The following is a 23,851-nucleotide window of genomic DNA, read 5'->3' on the forward strand; positions in this document are numbered from 1 at the left end:
ACATGGATTATAAATCTGCACCCACAGACTCCACACAGTACATATTGTGCTTGTCTCAGTGTTTTTATGTGTCGTAAAGCTGCTGTTCAGCTTTTGTTTAATGTGAGAAAATTGCAAACACCAAAGCAAGTTCCAATCACTTAAGCTGAAACAGTAATAAAGTATTATATCTTCTTTGGGGAAGATTTTGAAGCAACACACACAGAATAACAGTTTAGAAGCATAACTCTTTTCTCTTTAAGCAATCCTGTAAATTTGATTGAATTTGATCGTCATAACAACTTGATGATAGCAAACACTCATATCCCAGATCCTCCAGTGACAGTGCATAAGCCACTGTGCAATCCTTAATGGGAAAGTTTAAAACTTGAGGAAATTGCTAAGAATTAGAAAAGAATATTTGTGCCACTCTCATGTCTTTATCGTCTGCTGTCTGATCAGAGGTAGCATCAACCACCAGCACCTCACTGAAGCCGCTGTGTTTATTTCAAACTGAAGAGTGAAACGACCGCTTCAGCAGTGTGGCTGGTATTGTTTTCACCCTCTGAGTCTGTGTGTACGTTTCGTCATAGCAAAGTGTGGCCACGAAGGCACCTTCTGTAGGTGCCTTGGCAGGTGTTTACATACATGTCTAAGTGTGGAAAGATTTTGTCAAGGCGATAGCCTCTGGGGCGGAAAACTGAAGTCAGGGCAGAAGAGCTAAAAATTGCAGTTCCTCGAATGCCCACTTGAGGCTGTCTCTAAAACCAGGTCAGTCTTCTTAGACGACAGTGTCAAAATGTGCAACTTTACAGCAGGAAAAAACATGTTTACGGCCTGGTACAAAAAACTGTTCTGGTCTCTATGGCTCATTTCCCCAATAATGACAACTGTACAGACGGTGAAGGTCAATTCAACTCACCTGTTTAAACTGTATTAACACCTGAGGTTATGCATAATTAAAGGCGTGAGTGCTTTCAGTGACGGATGGATGCCTACGAGGACAGTCTATAGTGAAAAGACACTTGCATGGCTCTCCTCGGCTCCACTCTTGCGCCACCACTTTGCCCACATAAAAATGCAATCAGCCAATCCACTAATAAATTGCATTTGATCAACTGTGCTTGATTGAACAGCATCATCATTTATTAAACAATAATAAATATCACCATGCACACACAGAGATCTGACTATTTGAATGACAATGGAGCGACTTCTAATTGTAAGGCTCATTATAACTTGCTAACACCCTCTCACATTGTAAAAAAGCTGGTGCTCGTTGCACATCCTCCAGTGAGGGGCCTCTTCCAGCTACTGTATGATATAATAGATAAAAGGGGCCCCACTTAGAGGGGGTTTGGGCCAGCGGCAGTGCACTGTATCTTGTCTTTATGTGAGGTTTAAGGGAGTTTACAGTTGCCATTAATGAGCACTGAGTACTTAATGCAGCAATGACTACTAAGGACTTGTGGATCAGAACATCCACATGTTGGCGGGCGTCAGGGCTCCTCCCATCACAAGAGGGTCTAGATTTTTCTTGTGTGCATATTTTAAGTATTTTGCCTTATATTCTAGTAAATCATGTGCATAAACGTCACTCTGTTTTTTTCTTCTCAGTGACCCTATACTGCCATCGGATTGCAACACTAACTGTATAAGGTCTTGTGTTTTTCGGGTAAAATAACAGCGTGACCAGCTGTTAACATGCTTATCTTGCAACTAAAAATATGCTCGAAGGAAAAAAACACAAACAAACACTAGAACCATAGTTAAACTGAAGGTGACACTGCTGCTGACACTCATCAACGTTGTGTAGAGGAAGAAGGGTTTCAGCCATACATACCAAGAAATGATCGGCAGCACTGACATCTGAATGCAGCGGAGGACAAGACGAGACTTGGAAACTTTGCTTTTACTCCCATGTGCACTTAAAAGCATCAGCTAATGTTGCCCTGCGCTGGTGATGAATGAGAACGTTCAAGTTCAGAACTACATCCACATAACATGCACACACACTATCTCTCTCTCTCTCACACACACACTCTGCACATATAGTGTGCTGTATATACACAACGGTGTGTTCTGGTCTCCATCAGTTGCTGCTGTTATCCCGAGGCTGTAAACTCTGGTGTGAGGGGCACCGTGATCAACATGCACACACATGTAGAGTATGTCGAATGTAAGCCTCGACATAAAGCAGAACGACTGTACTTTGAACAGAAAGATCTAAATGGTGGCGGAATGTTCTATATTGTCCAAGTCACTCACCTGACCTAAATCTGACTAATCAAGTGCTTCACCTGCACAAGACCAGACGGAAGTCAATAATCTCTCAAAACGACCAAGAAACGAAGACAGCTGGAGAACAGGGCCGGAAAGGGCATTACTTAGAATCCTAGTGTGTGAGGGTTATATTCACTGACTGCAATATGTATTACAAACGCTAAGTAGAATGATTTTCTTAGGTTTATGCTGATTTATTCAATGTACCCCGAAGAATTAGAACCAGTCTTTGAAATGAACAAGGTAAAAATCACCACTAGTCTTAGAGAAAATGAAAAATGTGCCTCTTTCTGCTACTTTTTGGCTGCACTGCAGACACAGGGGCACCAATCCAACTTTTTATCTACTGATACCAGTTCAGTTATCTCATCTTATATTCCACATCCAATACCAGCACACATCTGAAGACTATATATCACCTTTTTATGTAAGCTATGTAACTCAGAGCTGTAACATTGAATTCTATGGAGACCTGAACAAAGGAAGAGTCCTGTCCAACTACAGCTTGAGCTTTGAATGAATGGATGGATGTTTGGATGGACGATGCAAGACGTGAACTGAGCAGATCTGTTTTAAAATGCTGGTTGACACAAAAGTGAAGTGCAACTGGAGCCGCTGTCTTTTCTCAGGGATCCCTCTCTGCTTAAAGTTCCACTTTTCTGCAAGTAGGACACAGTGGAGCAGACAGACAAACAACACACTGACAACTTAACTGGCACCATATTGGAAAGACTACAGATTTTCTGGGAACCAGATGTGTGTGTAGAAGTCAAGACAAGGTTGTTTTCTTGTGTGTGTGTGTGTGTGTACATGTGCGGCTGTATGTGTGTGTTTGCGATTAGTCTGTCATTATCTCAGTAATGGCAAAGAATGCAATAACATGCCTTTTGCAGAAACAAGAACTAAAGGTTTCGGCGAGCCTCCAACGTTGCACCAAAACACACAAAAACACACAACACACCAGGGTTCAAATCCCCCACAGAGGATTTGCCCCTCGAGCCTGTCATTACAGTCTTTCGCCTTTTTTGCTCTTTCTTGTGCTCGCTGTCTCTCTCTCTCTCTCTCTCTCTCTCTCTTCCTGCTGACTTCTCTCAAAACGTCCCTGAAGCACTTGACATTTCTGTCCGCAGAGACAAAAACCGAGCGAATGATAAAAAGACGGAGATTAAAACCAGAGAGAGGGAGGGAGAAACAGGGAAGAATGGGAGAGAGAGGGAGCATGTGTTTTCTTTCCTCGCAGTTCAGCTGGCTCTGATCAAAGAAACACACTGGATCGTCTCTCCTGCTGCCTGACACACACACACACACACACACACACACACACACGCGCTTAGATAAATTCTTAATATTAGTTTCATAGAGAGAGAGAAGCTTGCAGACAGACAGACACACAGACAGATATGCCCTCCCTAACTCCTTCTAGGAATCTGTTGAAATCACAACTCGTCTCTACTCTCAACATCTCGGCCGTCGTCCTCTCGCCTCTTCGTCCGAAAGGTCTCGCTCGCATGCTGCACATTCATTCCGACAAGACTAATCTTCCGCTCAAACACCGATCAAAGGCTGCATCAATATTTGTCAGTCAAACGGTTCCAGCTCTTCTCAGACAGTTACACGTTGCTTTATGTGGCTCTGCGCTCTATTATTGTTGGATGTTGCATCATATGGCGGCTTTGATTTTTTTGGAGAACAAAGACGGAGCTTATTTTCAAACTTAAGGCTGATTTACAGCCAGAGAGGAGAGGGGGAAAAAAAACACACTAATGATGACTATCAGCAATATATGTGGATTCTTTGTCTTCTCCAGCACTTTTTTTTATAAGCAATAATTTAACATCAACACATGGTTTGCAAAACAATGCACTTCACAGCTGCTTGGGAAAAATAAGTGTTGTGCTTTATATGACTGTAAACTCAATATTCAGCCAATACAACACTGCTCTTGTGAATTTTCTGATTGCATTACTTCGGCGCGTTTTGAAGTTGGCTGAAATGTTAGCTGTCTATGTGCACCATTCTACAATAAAAGCATGACGGTGCGGTGCAGAATGATCACCTGAAACACTGAACATGAGCAGCAACAGAAGACTTGCTTCTGACCAAACCAGATTGTTCTGGTAGAAACATCCAAAGAACCGTTTAAACACCCATTTGTTATTAATGAGGAGGGCAGGGAATGATTTGCTTTAGCAAATTATTACTACTTCTACTTCTTGCTGCCAAGTGCTGGTCAGTATCTCCCACTGATTTACAATTTGAAGAAACACCCAGGTAGTTTGAACTATTGATGAACTGATCATCATCCATGACTTAACAGGTTTTCAGACTTTTTCAGAGTTCAATCATCCAATTCTGGTGCATCTGTATTTGCTGACTTCCAGAATGGGCAAGAAAACTGCAATGCACAAATACATTACAAGTGGATTTGTAGAAACGTAAGATCTGATTTCAATTACAGCGTGGCACAGAGAACCAACAGTTTGATAAACAGCACTAATTCTTATGTCTAATGGCTCACAGATGTGCAGCAGGTACTGTGTAATGTTCATGCGAGGCTGGGCTTCCATCCAAATATAGCTCTGAAACTATTTCTGGCAAATCCTTAATAGGATTTGTAGTTAAGCATCATTAAATCAGTCGGTGAAATGACATAAGAAATGCCCTAAACAGTGGGAAACAATGAAGAAATGTGAATAATGTCAATCATGTTAAATTCAGTGTGACTTCTGTTTACATTTTTGAAAAGTTTCTTTTTGCAGTATTTCAAGTTTATGGCCTACATTTGGCAGATGCACTCTGGCACTTATTGTAACCATCTTGGTTTATCATGTTTACATGCTAATTAGAACTGAATGTACAGCTGAGGCAGGTAGAAATGCCCCTCGTTTTGCAGGTATTCAATCAGAAACCAAAGTACTGAGTGTACTGAAGACCATGTCTAGTTACTCTGGTGTTTTTTTTAATGCTCTAAGCTGCAGCTTGAAACTTAAGTGTACCAACGACAGTCTGAAAAACACCGATTCAGAAAGCCGAGATTTCATACAGAACAAACCTGAGGAACCAATTCTGTCAGCTTTTGCGTGAGTATGATTATTCTTCTTCAGAACCAGTTTCCAGTTCCAACGTGAGTGGCTGGGTTACTCTACAATAGTACTCCACCATTTTTTTCCCCCATTTTACCACAGTTTGAGCATTTGATGAGCTGGTGTGCTCAAGCTGCACTGAGTAGCTGCAACATAGATGAAGAGAGAGGCAAAGAAAGGGGTCATTGTCGTGGAACAAACATCTAAATATATAACTTTGATACACAGAGAAGAGCGAGAGGGGCTTTAACAGATCCACTATATGCACGTTTGAAGGTATTTAGAAACATGTTGCTTTAAAAGATAATGAGTGTGTGACGTGATTTGTCCATAAAGAGCGTAGGAATTATTACCTGGCTGGGCTGGTTCTTAACATGACAACTACGCCTCTTTCCTTATTAAACAATCAAGAACATCTGAATTTCGAGTTATTTTCCATTTCAAATGTCTCAGAGACGTCTCCTACATGACTGGAAGACTAAAGTCAGCTTTTGTGTAATGCAGGTTTCAAGTTTCCACATCACGCTTGTCTAAGTTGCTTTACTAAACCAGGACTGACTTCACCCTTTATCCTCCACGAATGTCTGTAAAAAATTTCATGGCAATCCTTCCTTAAATGCGCTTTAGAATTCTGTGTCGACTTTAAAGGGAGTCACGTCTATTATAAAAAGTTTCAGCGCTACCTTCATGTTAAAGCGGTCGAACAAATCACAGCTTACTTCCCATATCAGTCGAGTGAAATGCATGAAGACGGCATTGTTGCTACAAAGATCTTAATTGGCGAGTAGTTTGTCTCTTTTATTGTGAATGCCTGTTGTGAAGAACGCTTTCAGATGTTGCATACTGACCTAAAAACCTCATTTAAACAATTCATCTTAAACTGCCACTTAAAAGGACTGCTCTCATCAATCACTGCACAATATCCCCTAAATCCATAATCCCTGTTTCAGAAGCTCCAGAGGCTCCCAGTGGGCAGCTCGTTGTATTGCACAGTAACTGCCCCATTACCTGTAATGAGTGTGGGTGCAAATGAATGAAGGAGAGGCTAATTGTAAAGCATGTTGCCTGATAAAGGTAGAAAAGTCTTTTTAATATATCTTAGATCAGTATGTTGGCAGTTTTACTCCCAACTTGCTACATAGTGTTGCTTTATCAAGACCCCTTGGCATCACATTAAAACGCTTTATGTTCCATTTAGCGTCATTTTTCAACATCCAAAATAGTTCAATAGACCTAGAAGAATCTGTGAGCCTCAGAAACAGACAATATGAGTTCATAGCCAACTGCTAGGTCTGTAACTGTTGCTTCTTTCAGGTAATGAGGGGTTTGTCTGGTCTAAAAGGTGTATTTTAACCAAAGCCATGATCTTTTTCTTAGCTTAACTGCAGTTTTTGACCCTGAATGTAACCAAACAGTAATTGGAAATGAAAGTAAACATCAACATGTCGAATGATGATGCAGTTAGCACCGATGCCAAAGGAAACTTATCTTGGAGTCGCTGAGAGATGGCAGTATTCGACGTCAATAAGAATGAGTTGGATAGCATGCTAACATTTACTAAAAAGCACTAAATGCAACATACAGCTGTCTCAGGTGAGAATGCCATTAGTTTCATGAGCATTCCTAAACAAAAAATACCTGACAACTATAAATTCTGACGGGATGTTAGATGAAAAGTTAAGTCGAATTTATTACAATTCATCATTAAAGGGGCAAAGCATTTTCAGCAGTCCATCCACTCGTCACTGAAATATTTCAGGCTGGAACAAATACTGACACTAAGCTAAACATTAACTAAACAAATTAGGCTTCCTGAATCCTGAATACTTTGAATACTTCGGGAGCAATAAACAGGTGGGGTGAGGCCGACAGCTACCTGTAACACAGAGACAGTGAGGCAGGTAAGTGTCTGAAACACCTTAGGCCAGAGCACGACAAGCTTGACCGTAACTTGACCACATTGCTCAGATGTCTGCGTTCATAATTCAGACCCAACCCAACCTGCTGACAGCCAGGTGTGTGACCGCATTTTACAGTGAGCACAATATGAAGAGGGACGTGCAGCTGAAGACACTTTAACAACAGGTGTTATGCAAGAGTTCATCCGCTCACTCCACTACGAGGAAAATGGAAGCACATGCCATGTGCGTTGTTTTCAATATCTGTGAATCTGTGTTTCCCTTTACCAGCGGGCACATTTTCTAAGAAATTCTTGTTTACAAGGACATCTTGAGAGACGCCACAGGGTTCACCCCTGAACTAGTTTGACCTCAGATGACCTCAAAGGTCCAGAGGTCACATTAGTCACTTCAGTAATGAACTTCCCAGACAGAGTGAGGGTGAAGTATGTGTGTGTTGGGATATTAATACTGTGACACAAATTGACAAACTTTAATATACTTTAAAGTCTATTTTTTCAGTTTTTCCTTAATCTCCAGGATTAAGGCAAACAGTTCATTCCTGCTTAAAGGGTTACTGAGGCGCAACTTAAACATGCTTTCTCAGCATCTTTTCTCGGTGAAAGCAGGTGGAGGCAACATGGGGGACTGTTTGCCAAGTCACCTGCTCGCTGGGCCGCTGATGTAGTCTGGTGAATTTTGACTTTCAAATAAAACAGCCATTAAATGAGGACAATAAAGGATGTAATGCTCAGCTGGAGATTGGTTTTTTTAGTTGTTTTTTTTTTTTTTTAACTTTTTTCTTGGATTTTTTTTGAACAATTTAAATGAGAACTGCTGATGATGTGAGCCTTAAAAGCTCATTAAGACGTTATATGTGTAATTATAGGACTAAAGAAGCTCAACTCAGGGTCTGTTCAGTCTCTGGTCTGAGGCTTTCCCCCTCATTTCATTTGTTATTCATCTATATTCCTCCTTTAGTTGAGCTTGTTTTGTCTTGAGCAGTTTCCAGGTTCATGAATGAACTCTGAAGCTCAGTTTTGAAAGGAATAGTACAATATTTTTGATAAATATGCATTTTTGTGCATTTTTTGGCTAAAGGGTGGACTTTGCTTTGTCATTTTAAAACTTTTATGTGAAAATCAAACAAACTAGATGTCATATACTTGCTGAACTTTAGAGGTGCTGAAAGGCAGATTTTGATACCTTTGGACTGAACACAGCGAGCTGTTTCTGGCCTTTATGCTAAGCTAAGCTAATTAGCTGCTGGTTCCAGCTGTTATTTACCAAGCAGACATGAGAGTGGTGTTATTCTTCTCATCCAATTTAGTACCAGAAGGAAAAGAAGCAGACTGTTCATATTGTTCCTGTATTTTTTAGCCAACATGGAGAAGTTGTCAGACAGCGAAAATGGAAATGGAAAAGTTAATGTCAACTAGTGGCTCCATCTTTAATACAGATTAAGTACTATAAATGATAGCTACCTCACAACATCTAACCAATATTAAAATTTAACCTGACTCATCGGTTACATCTTAATGTTTAAAGTCCAACCCGTCTGGACCAAATGGAATAAAACAGACACTTAAAGCTTTTTGTTTGTTACTATGTCCCTTAGAGAAGCTCAACTATTAAAGTGACCATATGAGAACTACTGTGCAGCTTTTATCATCATCTGAAATTAGCAGGAACGCTGAGGAACACATGAACTTCTGCTGATAGGAATCAGTGACACCTGGCTCTCCAGGCCCTGAAGATTAAAGTCCTCCTCACATGGTTCAAGTGCAGCTCCAGGGGCTGCTGTATGTAACCAAGAGTCCCCAGCACACATCAGCACAGCTCACTTTCATTTGCCTCAGTCTGTTCCCCATTACCCAGCTGTGGAGGTTAAATATCCTGTAAGCTGCTGTACTCCTGCACACTGATGCAGCAGGTATGGAGGAACAAGTCTAGACATATAGGCCGATGTCTTTCGACTGTCTAGCAAATGTGCAGTGGGCTCCAGGAGCCCGGAGAAAGGGGTAGTTCAGTTCAATAAGCTTTCGGCCTGCATGACCTGACACGACAACATCATCTGTCAAATGGAGGCCAAAAAGTATTTTGTGGAACCTAAGTAGGTGATAGTGAGGAGAAGTTTTTGTGTGGGGTGGTGAGAACAAGTGGGGAGTCTTAGAAAGTGATCAAGGAATAAACCAAACTCTGGCTACATGCACTAGTGACTGACAGTGAGTGTGATTACTGGAAAGGATAAAAATAAAGGCGAGGATGGGTTAAAGATGACACTGTTGGCTCAGGACGGCCTGGAGGCAGGTGGTGACAAGTGATGTGACACAGTTAAGAGGAGGAAGAGGAGGAGGAACCAAACTTTCTGTCAGTTTACTTAAGGCAAGAGAATTTAGAGGGTTTAGAACAAAAGACAAAAACACATACATGAACAATCCTGCATATCTCAGCTTACCTGCTCTTGATGTGCAAAACAATGTGACAAGCAGCAGCAGCAGCAGCCACGTCTCCCGCACTGGACTCCATCGATCCATCATATCTCATCTGCAGATACTGCTACTGATATTGATACTGACGAGGCGGCCAATAATTCCCTCGTGGCTCCGGTGCGCTCCACGTGCAACCAAAAGGACCTTCTGCTCCGCACCACAGAGATTTATCAGTCTGCAAAGCGCGTCGCCTCCGTGCGTCTTTGCGCGCACTCCGACAGCTGGCAATTAAGAGCGCGCGTACATGGAAGCGGATTGGAGTGATGGTGACTCTGTGCGTCCTGCTCTCTGCTGTTTCACCGCTGCATGGACGGATGAAGACGACCAACCTGCGGGGGAGGACAAAAAAAGAGAAAGGAAACCTTAATCTGGGAAGGTGTTTTCTCTTGCACCCGCACAGAACTTTCCTCACTTTCTCTCCCCCTCTCCTCCCCCTCTCCTCCCCTCTCCGGGGCGACCCCTCCCCTCCCCTCCTCTCCCTCCCTCCTCAGACTGCTGGGGCTGTGCTGAAACATAATTACTGCGTGGGTCATTATTAGCATCATCATTGTCTGAGTGATTTAAGAGACTGTGTGATGCCTCTGTCTGTCGCGGAAACGTGCGCAAAGTTACCATATTGGCTGTCACGCACATGCGCCGGAGCAGATCTGCGTTTTGTTTCAATGCTCAGATGCAAACCTTCTTGCAAATGTTTTTTTTTTCTCTATAGGACTTAATAGAAAACATACAACATGAACAGTGAAGGCTTGTGCCACTTAACATTTGCAGCTCTCTCAGTTTCACTCCAAAGCAGCGCGCAAAGCAGGCAGAGACACACACACACACACACACACACACTCGCTCTCTCTCCGTCTCTCTCTCACATGCAGCATGCTAGAACAGGACAACGGTGCTGCCCAACTAATAAAAATATGCTGCTGCAGATTCCAAATTCCAGTGCCTGTCTGTCTTTGCCCACCCAACTCTCTCTTCAAACATATACACACACACACACACACACCACACTCTTCATATATGCACAATAAAAAAAAAAGAAGCCTAAAACCTGCCTCTCCACCTCTCATTTCAGGGTTTACCATTTGTTAAATCTCTAATGTGGAAAAGTCAAAAAGAAAGCTCACTGGAAGTTTTTTAAGAAAACAGAAGTTTATGGGTGAACATGGCTGAGAGAATCTGAAGTCAGTGCATGCACACACACGCACCCACGTCCCTGTCCTCCCTCCTACATTTACATTCGTCTCTATTGTCCAAGAGGATGTCTCTTTACTGTTTTTTATTAGGATCACGTGCGTGCTGAGGCAAATCTGACCTACATTTGAAAGGACATAACATGCATGCATGGGTTCTATTAGATATGTAGGATTTTACTACTCTTGACAGGGTAATTTAATGTAAGTATGAGGAATGAATAAGTGCTCCTGGTGTGATCTGATGGCATCTCGCAGCAGCAATTTGCAAAAAAAAAAAAAAGTTGTCATGACATATATTCTCTTTTTGTGATGAGCATTAAGGCAGAAGAATGAAAGCTTTCTTGCCTGCAACTAACGCACAGATGCACAAACTAGTCTGCGTTTTTGTGAATGGAGAGAAATGGCCTCATTTGGGGACTTTTAGCATTTCTTCAGCTCCAGGTTATAAGATTTAAGAGAAAAAAAAAACATTTTAATGTGATGTACATTAGCGGTCCATGTTTTGGTAACGGCAGTGTTTTGGAAACAAAAGTAAATTGGATTCAGGCGTATATACATACAGACTTTTATCTGAAAAAGAAAATAGCTTCCAGGCATATTTCCTAAGTCCCTACATTCTGCTGCAAGTTGTCTTATACTTGTGACTGGCAGCTACAATCCTGTGTGTGTGTGTGTGTGTGTGTGTGTGTGTGTGTGTGCGTGTATGAAAAACATACAGAGAGAGATTTAGCTATTACTTTTGTGTAGCATGTGTTTCATCTGTTTTACTTGTCTTAATTAAAGGTGTCTCTTCGCATAGAAAGGGCCTTAGGGTGGTGAAAAGAAATGAAGCATGATCCAACAGAAATCTATGCATTTTTACATTATTTCTGAAGATGGGATGAACAAAAATTTCAAATGTACNAGTCTATAGTGAAAAGACACTTGCATGGCTCTCCTTGGCTCCACTCTTGCGCCACCACTTTGCCCACATAAAAATACAATCAGCCAATCCACTAATAAATTGCATTTGATCAACTGTGCTTGATCGAACAGCATCATCATTTATTAAACAATAATAAATATCACCATGCACACAAAGAGATTTGAGTATTTGAATAACAATGGAGCGACTTCTAATTGTAAGGCTCATTATAACTTGCTAACACCCTCTCACATTGTAAAAAAGCTGGTGCTCGTTGCACATCCTCCAGTGAGGGGCCTCTTCCAGCTACTGTATGATATAATAGATAAAAGGGGCCCCACTTAGAGGGGGTTTGGGCCAGCGGCAGTGCACTGTATCTTGTCTTTATGTGAGGTTTAAGGGAGTTTACAGTTGCCATTAATGAGCACTGAGTACTTAATGCAGCAATGACTACTAAGGACTTGTGGATCAGAACATCCACATGTTGGCGGGCGTCAGGGCTCCTCCCATCACAAGAGGGTCTAGATTTTTCTTGTGTGCATATTTTAAGTATTTTGCCTTATATTCTATTAAATCATGTGCATAAACGTCACTCTGTTTTTTTCTTCTCAGTGACCCTATACTGCCATCGGATTGCAACACTAACTGTATAAGGTCTTGTGTTTTTCGGGTAAAATAACAGCGTGACCAGCTGTTAACATGCTTATCTTGCAACTAAAAATATGCTGGAAGGAAAAAAACACAAACAAACACTAGAACCATAGTTAAACTGAAGGTGACACTGCTGCTGACACTCATCAACGTTGTGTAGAGGAAGAAGGGTTTCAGCCATACATACCAAGAAATGATCGGCAGCACTGACATCTGAATGCAGCGGAGGACAAGACGAGACTTGGAAACTTTGCTTTTGCTCCCATGTGCACTTAAAAGCATCAGCTAATGTTGCCCTGCGCTGGTGATGAATGAGAACGTTCAACTTCAGATCTACATCCACATAACATGCACACACACTATCTCTCTCTCTCTCACACACACACTCTGCACATATAGTGTGCTGTATATACACAACGGTGTGTTCTGGTCTCCATCAGTTGCTGCTGTTATCCCGAGGCTGTAAACTCTGGTGTGAGGGGCACCGTGATCAACATGCACACACATGTAGAGTATGTCGAATGTAAGCCTCGACATAAAGCAGAACGACTGTACTTTGAACAGAAAGATCTAAATGGTGGTGGAATGTTCTATATTGTCCAAGTCACTCACCTGACCTAAATCTGACTAATCAAGTGCTTCACCTGCACAAGACCAGACGGAAGTCAATAATCTCTCAAAACGACCAAGAAACGAAGACAGCTGGAGAACAGGGCCGGAAAGGGCATTACTTAGAATCCTAGTGTGTGAGGGTTATATTCACTGACTGCAATATGTATTACAAACGCTAAGTAGAATGATTTTCTTAGGTTTATGCTGATTTATCCAATGTACCCCGAAGAATTAGAACCAGTCTTTGAAATGAACAAGGTAAAAATCACCACTAGTCTTAGAGAAAATGAAAAATGTGCCTCTTTCTGCTACTTTTTGGCTGCACTGCAGACACAGGGGCATCAATCCAACTTTTTTATCTACTGATACCAGTTCAGTTATCTCATCTTATATTCCAGGTCCAATACCAGCACACATCTGAAGACTATATATCACCTTTTTATGTAAGCTATGTAACTCAGAGCTGTAACATTGAATTCTATGGAGACCTGAACAAAGGAAGAGTCCTGTCCAACTACAGCTTGAGCTTTGAATGAATGGATGGATGTTTGGATGGACGATGCAAGACGTGAACTGAGCAGATCTGTTTTAAAATGCTGGTTGACACAAAAGTGAAGTGCAACTGGAGCCGCTGTCTTTTCTCAGGGATCCCTCTCTGCTTAAAGTTCCACTTTTCTGCAAGTAGGACACAGTGGAGCAGACAGACAAACAACACACTGACAACTTAACTGGCACCATATTGGAAAGACTACAGATTTTCTGGGAACCAGATGTGTGTGTAGAAGTCAAGACAAGGTTGTTTTCTTGTGTGTGTGTGTGTGTGTACATGTGCGGCTGTATGTGTGTGTTTGCGATTAGTCTGTCATTATCTCAGTAATGGCAAAGAATGCAATAACATGCCTTTTGCAGAAACAAGAACTAAAGGTTTCGGCGAGCCTCCAACGTTGCACCAAAACACACAAAAACACACAACACACCAGGGTTCAAATCCCCCACAGAGGATTTGCCCCTCGAGCCTGTCATTACAGTCTTTCGCCTTTTTTGCTCTTTCTTGTGCTCGCTGTCTCTCTCTCTCTCTCTCTCTCTCTCTCTTCCTGCTGACTTCTCTCAAAACGTCCCTGAAGCACTTGACATTTCTGTCCGCAGAGACAAAAACCGAGCGAATGATAAAAAGACGGAGATTAAAACCAGAGAGAGGGAGGGAGAAACAGGGAAGAATGGGAGAGAGAGGGAGCATGTGTTTTCTTTCCTCGCAGTTCAGCTGGCTCTGATCAAAGAAACACACTGGATCGTCTCTCCTGCTGCCTGACACACACACACACACACACACACACACACACACGCGCTTAGATAAATTCTTAATATTAGTTTCATAGAGAGAGAGAAGCTTGCAGACAGACAGACACACAGACAGATATGCCCTCCCTAACTCCTTCTAGGAATCTGTTGAAATCACAACTCGTCTCTACTCTCAACATCTCGGCCGTCGTCCTCTCGCCTCTTCGTCCGAAAGGTCTCGCTCGCATGCTGCACATTCATTCCGACAAGACTAATCTTCCGCTCAAACACCGATCAAAGGCTGCATCAATATTTGTCAGTCAAACGGTTCCAGCTCTTCTCAGACAGTTACACGTTGCTTTATGTGGCTCTGCGCTCTATTATTGTTGGATGTTGCATCATATGGCGGCTTTGATTTTTTTGGAGAACAAAGACGGAGCTTATTTTCAAACTTAAGGCTGATTTACAGCCAGAGAGGAGGGGGGGAAAAAAAACACACTAATGATGACTATCAGCAATATATGTGGATTCTTTGTCTTCTCCAGGACTTTTTTTATAAGCAATAATTTAACATCAACACATGGTTTGCAAAACAATGCACTTCACAGCTGCTTGGGAAAAATAAGTGTTGTGCTTTATATGACTGTAAACTCAATATTCAGCCAATACAACACTGCTCTTGTGAATTTTCTGATTGCATTACTTCGGCGCGTTTTGAAGTTGGCTGAAATGTTAGCTGTCTATGTGCACCATTCTACAATAAAAGCATGACGGTGCGGTGCAGAATGATCACCTGAAACACTGAACATGAGCAGCAACAGAAGACTTGCTTCTGACCAAACCAGATTGTTCTGGTAGAAACATCCAAAGAACCGTTTAAACACCCATTTGTTATTAATGAGGAGGGCAGGGAATGATTTGCTTTAGCAAATTATTACTACTTCTACTTCTTGCTGCCAAGTGCTGGTCAGTATCTCCCACTGATTTACAATTTGAAGAAACACCCAGGTAGTTTGAACTATTGATGAACTGATCATCATCCATGACTTAACAGGTTTTCAGACTTTTTCAGAGTTCAATCATCCAATTCTGGTGCATCTGTATTTGCTGACTTCCAGAATGGGCAAGAAAACTGCAATGCACAAATACATTACAAGTGGATTTGTAGAAACGTAAGATCTGATTTCAATTACAGCGTGGCACAGAGAACCAACAGTTTGATAAACAGCACTAATTCTTATGTCTAATGGCTCACAGATGTGCAGCAGGTACTGTGTAATGTTCATGCGAGGCTGGGCTTCCATCCAAATATAGCTCTGAAACTATTTCTGGCAAATCCTTAATAGGATTTGTAGTTAAGCATCATTAAATCAGTCGGTGAAATGACATAAGAAATGCCCTAAACAGTGGGAAACAATGAAGAAATGTGAATAATGTCAATCATGTTAAATTCAGTGTGACTTCTGTTTACATTTTTGAAAAGTTTCTTTTTGCAGTATTTCAAGTTTATGGCCTACATTTGGCAGATGCACTCTGGCACTTATTGTAACCATCTTGGTTTATCATGTTTACATGCTAATTAGAACTGAATGTACAGCTGAGGCAGGTAGAAATGCCCCTCGTTTTGCAGGTATTCAATCAGAAACCAAAGTACTGAGTGTACTGAAGACCATGTCTAGTTACTCTGGTGTTTTTTTTAATGCTCTAAGCTGCAGCTTGAAACTTAAGTGTACCAACGACAGTCTGAAAAACACCGATTCAGAAAGCCGAGATTTCATACAGAACAAACCTGAGGAACCAATTCTGTCAGCTTTTGCGTGAGTATGATTATTCTTCTTCAGAACCAGTTTCCAGTTCCAACGTGAGTGGCTGGGTTACTCTACAGTAGTACTCCACCATTGTTTTCCCCCATTTTTCCACTGTTTGAGCATTTGATGAGCTGGTGTGCTTGAGCTGCACTGAGTGGCTGCGGCGTAGATGAAGAGAGAGGCAAAGAAAGGGCTCATTATCGTGGAACAAACATCTAAATATATAACTTTGATACACAGAGAAGAGCGAGAGGGGCTTTAACAGATCCACTATATGTACGTTTGAAGGTATTTAGAAACATGTTGCTTTAAAAGACAATGAGTGTGTGATGTGATTTGTCCATAAAGAGCGTAGGAATTATTACCTGGTTGGGCTGGTTCTTAACATGACAACTACGCCTCTTTTCTTATTAAACAATCAAGAACATCTGAACTTAGAGTTATTTTTCATTTCAAATGTCTCAGAGACGTCTCCTACATGACTGGAAGACTAAAGTCAGCTTTTGTGTAATGCAGGTTTCAAGTTTCCACATCACGCTTGTCTAAGTTGCTTTACTAAACCAGGACTGACTTCACCCTTTATCCTCCACGAATGTCTGTAAAAAATTTCATGGCAATCCTTCCTTAAATGCGCTTTAGAATTCTGTGTCGACTTTAAAGGGAGTCACGTCTATTATAAAAAGTTTCAGCGCTACCTTCATGTTAAAGCGGTCGAACAAATCACAGCTTACTTCCCATATCAGTCGAGTGAAATGCATGAAGACGGCATTGTTGCTACAAAGATCTTAATTGGCGAGTAGTTTGTCTCTTTTATTGTGAATGCCTGTTGTGAAGAACGCTTTCAGATGTTGCATACTGACCTAAAAACCTCATTTAAACAATTCATCTTAAACTGCCACTTAAAAGGACTGCTCTCATCAATCACTGCACAATATCCCCTAAATCCATAATCCCTGTTTCAGAAGCTCCAGAGGCTCCCAGTGGGCAGCTCGTTGTATTGCACAGTAACTGCCCCATTACCTGTAATGAGTGTGGGTGCAAATGAATGAAGGAGAGGCTAATTGTAAAGCATGTTGCCTGATAAAGGTAGAAAAGTCTTTTTAATATATCTTAGATCAGTATGTTGGCAGTTTTACTCCCAACTTGCTACATAGTGTTGCTTTATCAAGACCCCTTGGCATCACATTAAAACGCTTTATGTTCCATTTAGCGTCATTTTTCAACATCCAAAATAGTTCAATAGACCTAGAAGAATCTGTGAGCCTCAGAAACAGACAATATGAGTTCATAGCCAACTGCTAGGTCTGTAACTGTTGCTTCTTTCAGGTAATGAGGGGTTTGTCTGGTCTAAAAGGTGTATTTTAACCAAAGCCATGATCTTTTTCTTAGCTTAACTGCAGTTTTTGACCCTGAATGTAACCAAACAGTAATTGGAAATGAAAGTAAACATCAACATGTCGAATGATGATGCAGTTAGCACCGATGCCAAAGGAAACTTATCTTGGAGTCGCTGAGAGATGGCAGTATTCGACGTCAATAAGAATGAGTTGGATAGCATGCTAACATTTACTAAAAAGCACTAAATGCAACATACAGCTGTCTCAGGTGAGAATGCCATTAGTTTCATGAGCATTCCTAAACAAAAAATACCTGACAACTATAAATTCTGACGGGATGTTAGATGAAAAGTTAAGTCGAATTTATTACAATTCATCATTAAAGGGGCAAAGCATTTTCAGCAGTCCATCCACTCGTCACTGAAATATTTCAGGCTGGAACAAATACTGACACTAAGCTAAACATTAACTAAACAAATTAGGCTTCCTGAATCCTGAATACTTTGAATACTTCGGGAGCAATAAACAGGTGGGGTGAGGCCGACAGCTACCTGTAACACAGAGACAGTGAGGCAGGTAAGTGTCTGAAACACCTTAGGCCAGAGCACGACAAGCTTGACCGTAACTTGACCACATTGCTCAGATGTCTGCGTTCATAATTCAGACCCAACCCAACCTGCTGACAGCCAGGTGTGTGACCGCATTTTACAGTGAGCACAATATGAAGAGGGACGTGCAGCTGAAGACACTTTAACAACAGGTGTTATGCAAGAGTTCATCCGCTCACTCCACTACGAGGAAAATGGAAGCACATGCCATGTGCGTTGTTTTCAATATCTGTGAATCTGTGTTTCCCTTTACCAGCGGGCACATTTTCTAAGAAATTCTTGTTTACAAGGACATCTTGAGAGACGCCACAGGGTTCACCCCTGAACTAGTTTGACCTCAGATGACCTCAAAGGTCCAGAGGTCACATTAGTCACTTCAGTAATGAACTTCCCAGACAGAGTGAGGGTGAAGTATGTGTGTGTTGGGATATTAATACTGTGACACAAATTGACAAACTTTAATATACTTTAAAGTCTATTTTTTCAGTTTTTCCTTAATCTCCAGGATTAAGGCAAACAGTTCATTCCTGCTTAAAGGGTTACTGAGGCGCAACTTAAACATGCTTTCTCAGCATCTTTTCTCGGTGAAAGCAGGTGGAGGCAACATGGGGGACTGTTTGCCAAGTCACCTGCTCGCTGGGCCGCTGATGTAGTCTGGTGAATTTTGACTTTCAAATAAAACAGCCATTAAATGAGGACAATAAAGGATGTAATGCTCAGCTGGAGATTGGTTTTTTTAGTTGTTTTTTTTTTTTTTTAACTTTTTTCTTGGATTTTTTTTGAACAATTTAAATGAGAACTGCTGATGATGTGAGCCTTAAAAGCTCATTAAGACGTTATATGTGTAATTATAGGACTAAAGAAGCTCAACTCAGGGTCTGTTCAGTCTCTGGTCTGAGGCTTTCCCCCTCATTTCATTTGTTATTCATCTATATTCCTCCTTTAGTTGAGCTTGTTTTGTCTTGAGCAGTTTCCAGGTTCATGAATGAACTCTGAAGCTCAGTTTTGAAAGGAATAGTACAATATTTTTGATAAATATGCATTTTTGTGCATTTTTTGGCTAAAGGGTGGACTTTGCTTTGTCATTTTAAAACTTTTATGTGAAAATCAAACAAACTAGATGTCATATACTTGCTGAACTTTAGAGGTGCTGAAAGGCAGATTTTGATACCTTTGGACTGAACACAGCGAGCTGTTTCTGGCCTTTATGCTAAGCTAAGCTAATTAGCTGCTGGTTCCAGCTGTTATTTACCAAGCAGACATGAGAGTGGTGTTATTCTTCTCATCCAATTTAGTACCAGAAGGAAAAGAAGCAGACTGTTCATATTGTTCCTGTATTTTTTAGCCAACATGGAGAAGTTGTCAGACAGCGAAAATGGAAATGGAAAAGTTAATGTCAACTAGTGGCTCCATCTTTAATACAGATTAAGTACTATAAATGATAGCTACCTCACAACATCTAACCAATATTAAAATTTAACCTGACTCATCGGTTACATCTTAATGTTTAAAGTCCAACCCGTCTGGACCAAATGGAATAAAACAGACACTTAAAGCTTTTTGTTTGTTACTATGTCCCTTAGAGAAGCTCAACTATTAAAGTGACCATATGAGAACTACTGTGCAGCTTTTATCATCATCTGAAATTAGCAGGAACGCTGAGGAACACATGAACTTCTGCTGATAGGAATCAGTGACACCTGGCTCTCCAGGCCCTGAAGATTAAAGTCCTCCTCACATGGTTCAAGTGCAGCTCCAGGGGCTGCTGTATGTAACCAAGAGTCCCCAGCACACATCAGCACAGCTCACTTTCATTTGCCTCAGTCTGTTCCCCATTACCCAGCTGTGGAGGTTAAATATCCTGTAAGCTGCTGTACTCCTGCACACTGATGCAGCAGGTATGGAGGAACAAGTCTAGACATATAGGCCGATGTCTTTCGACTGTCTAGCAAATGTGCAGTGGGCTCCAGGAGCCCGGAGAAAGGGGTAGTTCAGTTCAATAAGCTTTCGGCCTGCATGACCTGACACGACAACATCATCTGTCAAATGGAGGCCAAAAAGTATTTTGTGGAACCTAAGTAGGTGATAGTGAGGAGAAGTTTTTGTGTGGGGTGGTGAGAACAAGTGGGGAGTCTTAGAAAGTGATCAAGGAATAAACCAAACTCTGGCTACATGCACTAGTGACTGACAGTGAGTGTGATTACTGGAAAGGATAAAAATAAAGGCGAGGATGGGTTAAAGATGACACTGTTGGCTCAGGACGGCCTGGAGGCAGGTGGTGACAAGTGATGTGACACAGTTAAGAGGAGGAAGAGGAGGAGGAACCAAACTTTCTGTCAGTTTACTTAAGGCAAGAGAATTTAGAGGGTTTAGAACAAAAGACAAAAACACATACATGAACAATCCTGCATATCTCAGCTTACCTGCTCTTGATGTGCAAAACAATGTGACAAGCAGCAGCAGCAGCAGCCACGTCTCCCGCACTGGACTCCATCGATCCATCATATCTCATCTGCAGATACTGCTACTGATATTGATACTGACGAGGCGGCCAATAATTCCCTCGTGGCTCCGGTGCGCTCCACGTGCAACCAAAAGGACCTTCTGCTCCGCACCACAGAGATTTATCAGTCTGCAAAGCGCGTCGCCTCCGTGCGTCTTTGCGCGCACTCCGACAGCTGGCAATTAAGAGCGCGCGTACATGGAAGCGGATTGGAGTGATGGTGACTCTGTGCGTCCTGCTCTCTGCTGTTTCACCGCTGCATGGACGGATGAAGACGACCAACCTGCGGGGGAGGACAAAAAAAGAGAAAGGAAACCTTAATCTGGGAAGGTGTTTTCTCTTGCACCCGCACAGAACTTTCCTCACTTTCTCTCCCCCTCTCCTCCCCCTCTCCTCCCCTCTCCGGGGCGACCCCTCCCCTCCCCTCCCCTCCCTCCTCAGACTGCTGGGGCTGTGCTGAAACATAATTACTGCGTGGGTCATTATTAGCATCATCATTGTCTGAGTGATTTAAGAGACTGTGTGATGCCTCTGTCTGTCGCGGAAACGTGCATAAAGTTACCATATTGGCTGTCACGCACATGCGCCGGAGCAGATCTGCGTTTTGTTTCAATGCTCAGATGCAAACCTTCTTGCAAATGTTTTTTTTTTCTCTATAGGACTTAATAGAAAACATACAACATGAACAGTGAAGGCTTGTGCCACTTAACATTTGCAGCTCTCTCAGTTTCACTCCAAAGCAGCGCGCAAAGCAGGCAGAGACACACACACACACACACACACACACTCGCTCTCTCTCCGTCTCTCTCTCACATGCAGCATGCTAGAACAGGACAACGGTGCTGCCCAACTAATAAAAATATGCTGCTGCAGATTCCAAATTCCAGTGCCTGTCTGTCTTTGCCCACCCAACTCTCTCTTCAAACATATACACACACACACACACACACCACACTCTTCATATATGCACAATAAAAAAAAAAGAAGCCTAAAACCTGCCTCTCCACCTCTCATTTCAGGGTTTACCATTTGTTAAATCTCTAATGTGGAAAAGTCAAAAAGAAAGCTCACTGGAAGTTTTTTAAGAAAACAGAAGTTTATGGGTGAACATGGCTGAGAGAATCTGAAGTCAGTGCATGCACACACACGCACCCACGTCCCTGTCCTCCCTCCTACATTTACATTCGTCTCTATTGTCCAAGAGGATGTCTCTTTACTGCTTTTTATTAGGATCACGTGCGTGCTGAGGCAAATCTGACCTACATTTGAAAGGACATAACATGCATGCATGGGTTCTATTAGATATGTAGGATTTTACTACTCTTGACAGGGTAATTTAATGTAAGTATGAGGAATGAATAAGTGCTCCTGGTGTGATCTGATGGCATCTCGCAGCAGCAATTTGCAAAAAAAAAAAAAAGTTGTCATGACATATATTCTCTTTTTGTGATGAGCATTAAGGCAGAAGAATGAAAGCTTTCTTGCCTGCAACTAACGCACAGATGCACAAACTAGTCTGCGTTTTTGTGAATGGAGAGAAATGGCCTCATTTGGGGACTTTTAGCATTTCTTCAGCTCCAGGTTATAAGATTTAAGAGAAAAAAAAAACATTTTAATGTGATGTACAATGATTATTAGCGGTCCATGTTTTGGTAACGGCAGTGTTTTGGAAACAAAAGTAAATTGGATTCAGGCGTATATACATACAGACTTTTATCTGAAAAAGAAAATAGCTTCCAGGCATATTTCCTAAGTCCCTACATTCTGCTGCAAGTTGTCTTATACTTGTGACTGGCAGCTACAATCCTGTGTGTGTGTGTGTGTGTGTGTGTGTGTGTGTGTGTGCGTGTATGAAAAACATACAGAGAGAGATTTAGCTATTACTTTTGTGTAGCATGTGTTTCATCTGTTTTACTTGTCTTAATTAAAGGTGTCTCTTCGCATAGAAAGGGCCTTAGGGTGGTGAAAAGAAATGAAGCATGATCCAACAGAAATCTATGCATTTTTACATTATTTCTGAAGATGGGATGAACAAAAATTTCAAATGTACTTAAGTAAAAAAAAAAAAAAAAACAATTACCAAAACTTATAAAAAAATAAATTATATATAAATTTGGCACTTGCAAAAACACTCCTCTATGGGGGCTTGCTAAAATCTCTTTGGTGGGAGTAGCAAACATTCCTCTATGCAGGAAAAAACAAACCCTACTAATTAGAGATTTCTGACTGTGATTCTGCCAAAAGTACAAGTGCAGATTTCAGGGGGTCCAGCGGAGATACGCCACCTTCAGTATTTAGAACACATGTACTTGTCCCACCCACTAGAAACATGAAAGAAGCACTTTTATTTGGAAAAACTGTAACAAGGTTTACTCATAGATGCAACAATGCATGTATGAAAAAAAGCTTTCTTTGTTTTGTTTTTTAGTTCAGTTTATCAAACACAGATATGTGTGATTTTTTTGTAAAGCTATGCATGGTCAGCACATGCTCAGTACATTTTAGAACTTTTCTGTCAGGATTCTTTAAGCCTCTTACATCCTCAGAGCAACAGCTGTGAACTGTCCCATGACTGAGGCTGGTGAGTAATGGAAGACTGAGCCTTTGCAGTAGCAAAGCTCTCCTCTCTTAATCAAATGTTATCTCTTTGTTGGCATTTTCAGTAAAAATTGTCAAGACGTAGATGTTTTCAATGGCTTACAAGTTACACTCACGCTTTACCTATTTTTTATTATTATTATTTTTAGTATTTTCTGTTTATCTTATTTTGTTTTTAAAACAGATTTTACGCATCTTAATGTTGTCTTTCTTTTGCACATATTTTTTATGCTGCCTGTCTGATAACATAAACAGAATTTTAGTCAGTTCGGGTTGTTCTAAAACGTGCCATACAAATTATTTGATTTGATACGTCCAGAATGGGGCTGCAAGGTGTTTCGGTGGTTAGCACCGTTGCCTCGCAGCAAGAAGGTAGCCTGTTCTTTCTGTGTGGAGTCTCCATGTTCTCCCCGTGCAGTGTGGGTTCTCTCCAGGTTCTCTGGCTTCCTCCCACACAGTCCAAAAACATGTTGAGGTTAATTGGTGATTCTAAATTGTCCGCAAGTGTGAATGTGAGTGTGCTTGGTTGTCTGTCTCTAAGTGTCCAGGGTGTCCCCTGCCTCCACCCTGAGTCGGCTGGGATAGACTCCAGCCCCCCACGACCCTATTGAGGATTAAGCGGTGTAT

At 41.6% G+C, this 23,851-nt stretch overlaps 1 protein-coding gene across 1 annotated transcript in view; it reads right to left on the minus strand.

Moving 5' to 3' along the window:
* The window catches only part of LOC103372454 (collagen alpha-1(XI) chain-like), a 33,397-nt gene extending 29,612 nt beyond the window's left edge, over positions 1-3,785 (minus strand). The window contains exon 1 of the mRNA XM_008302109.1: positions 3,716-3,785. Within this exon, the coding sequence (XP_008300331.1) occupies positions 3,716-3,785 (70 nt within the window). The remainder of the gene's footprint in view (positions 1-3,715) is intronic.
* Positions 3,786-23,851: the final 20,066 nt, after the last annotated feature.

Source organism: Stegastes partitus, unplaced genomic scaffold, assembly GCF_000690725.1.
Source record: "Stegastes partitus isolate 25-593 unplaced genomic scaffold, Stegastes_partitus-1.0.2 Scaffold1758, whole genome shotgun sequence".
NCBI lineage: Eukaryota > Metazoa > Chordata > Actinopteri > Pomacentridae > Stegastes > Stegastes partitus.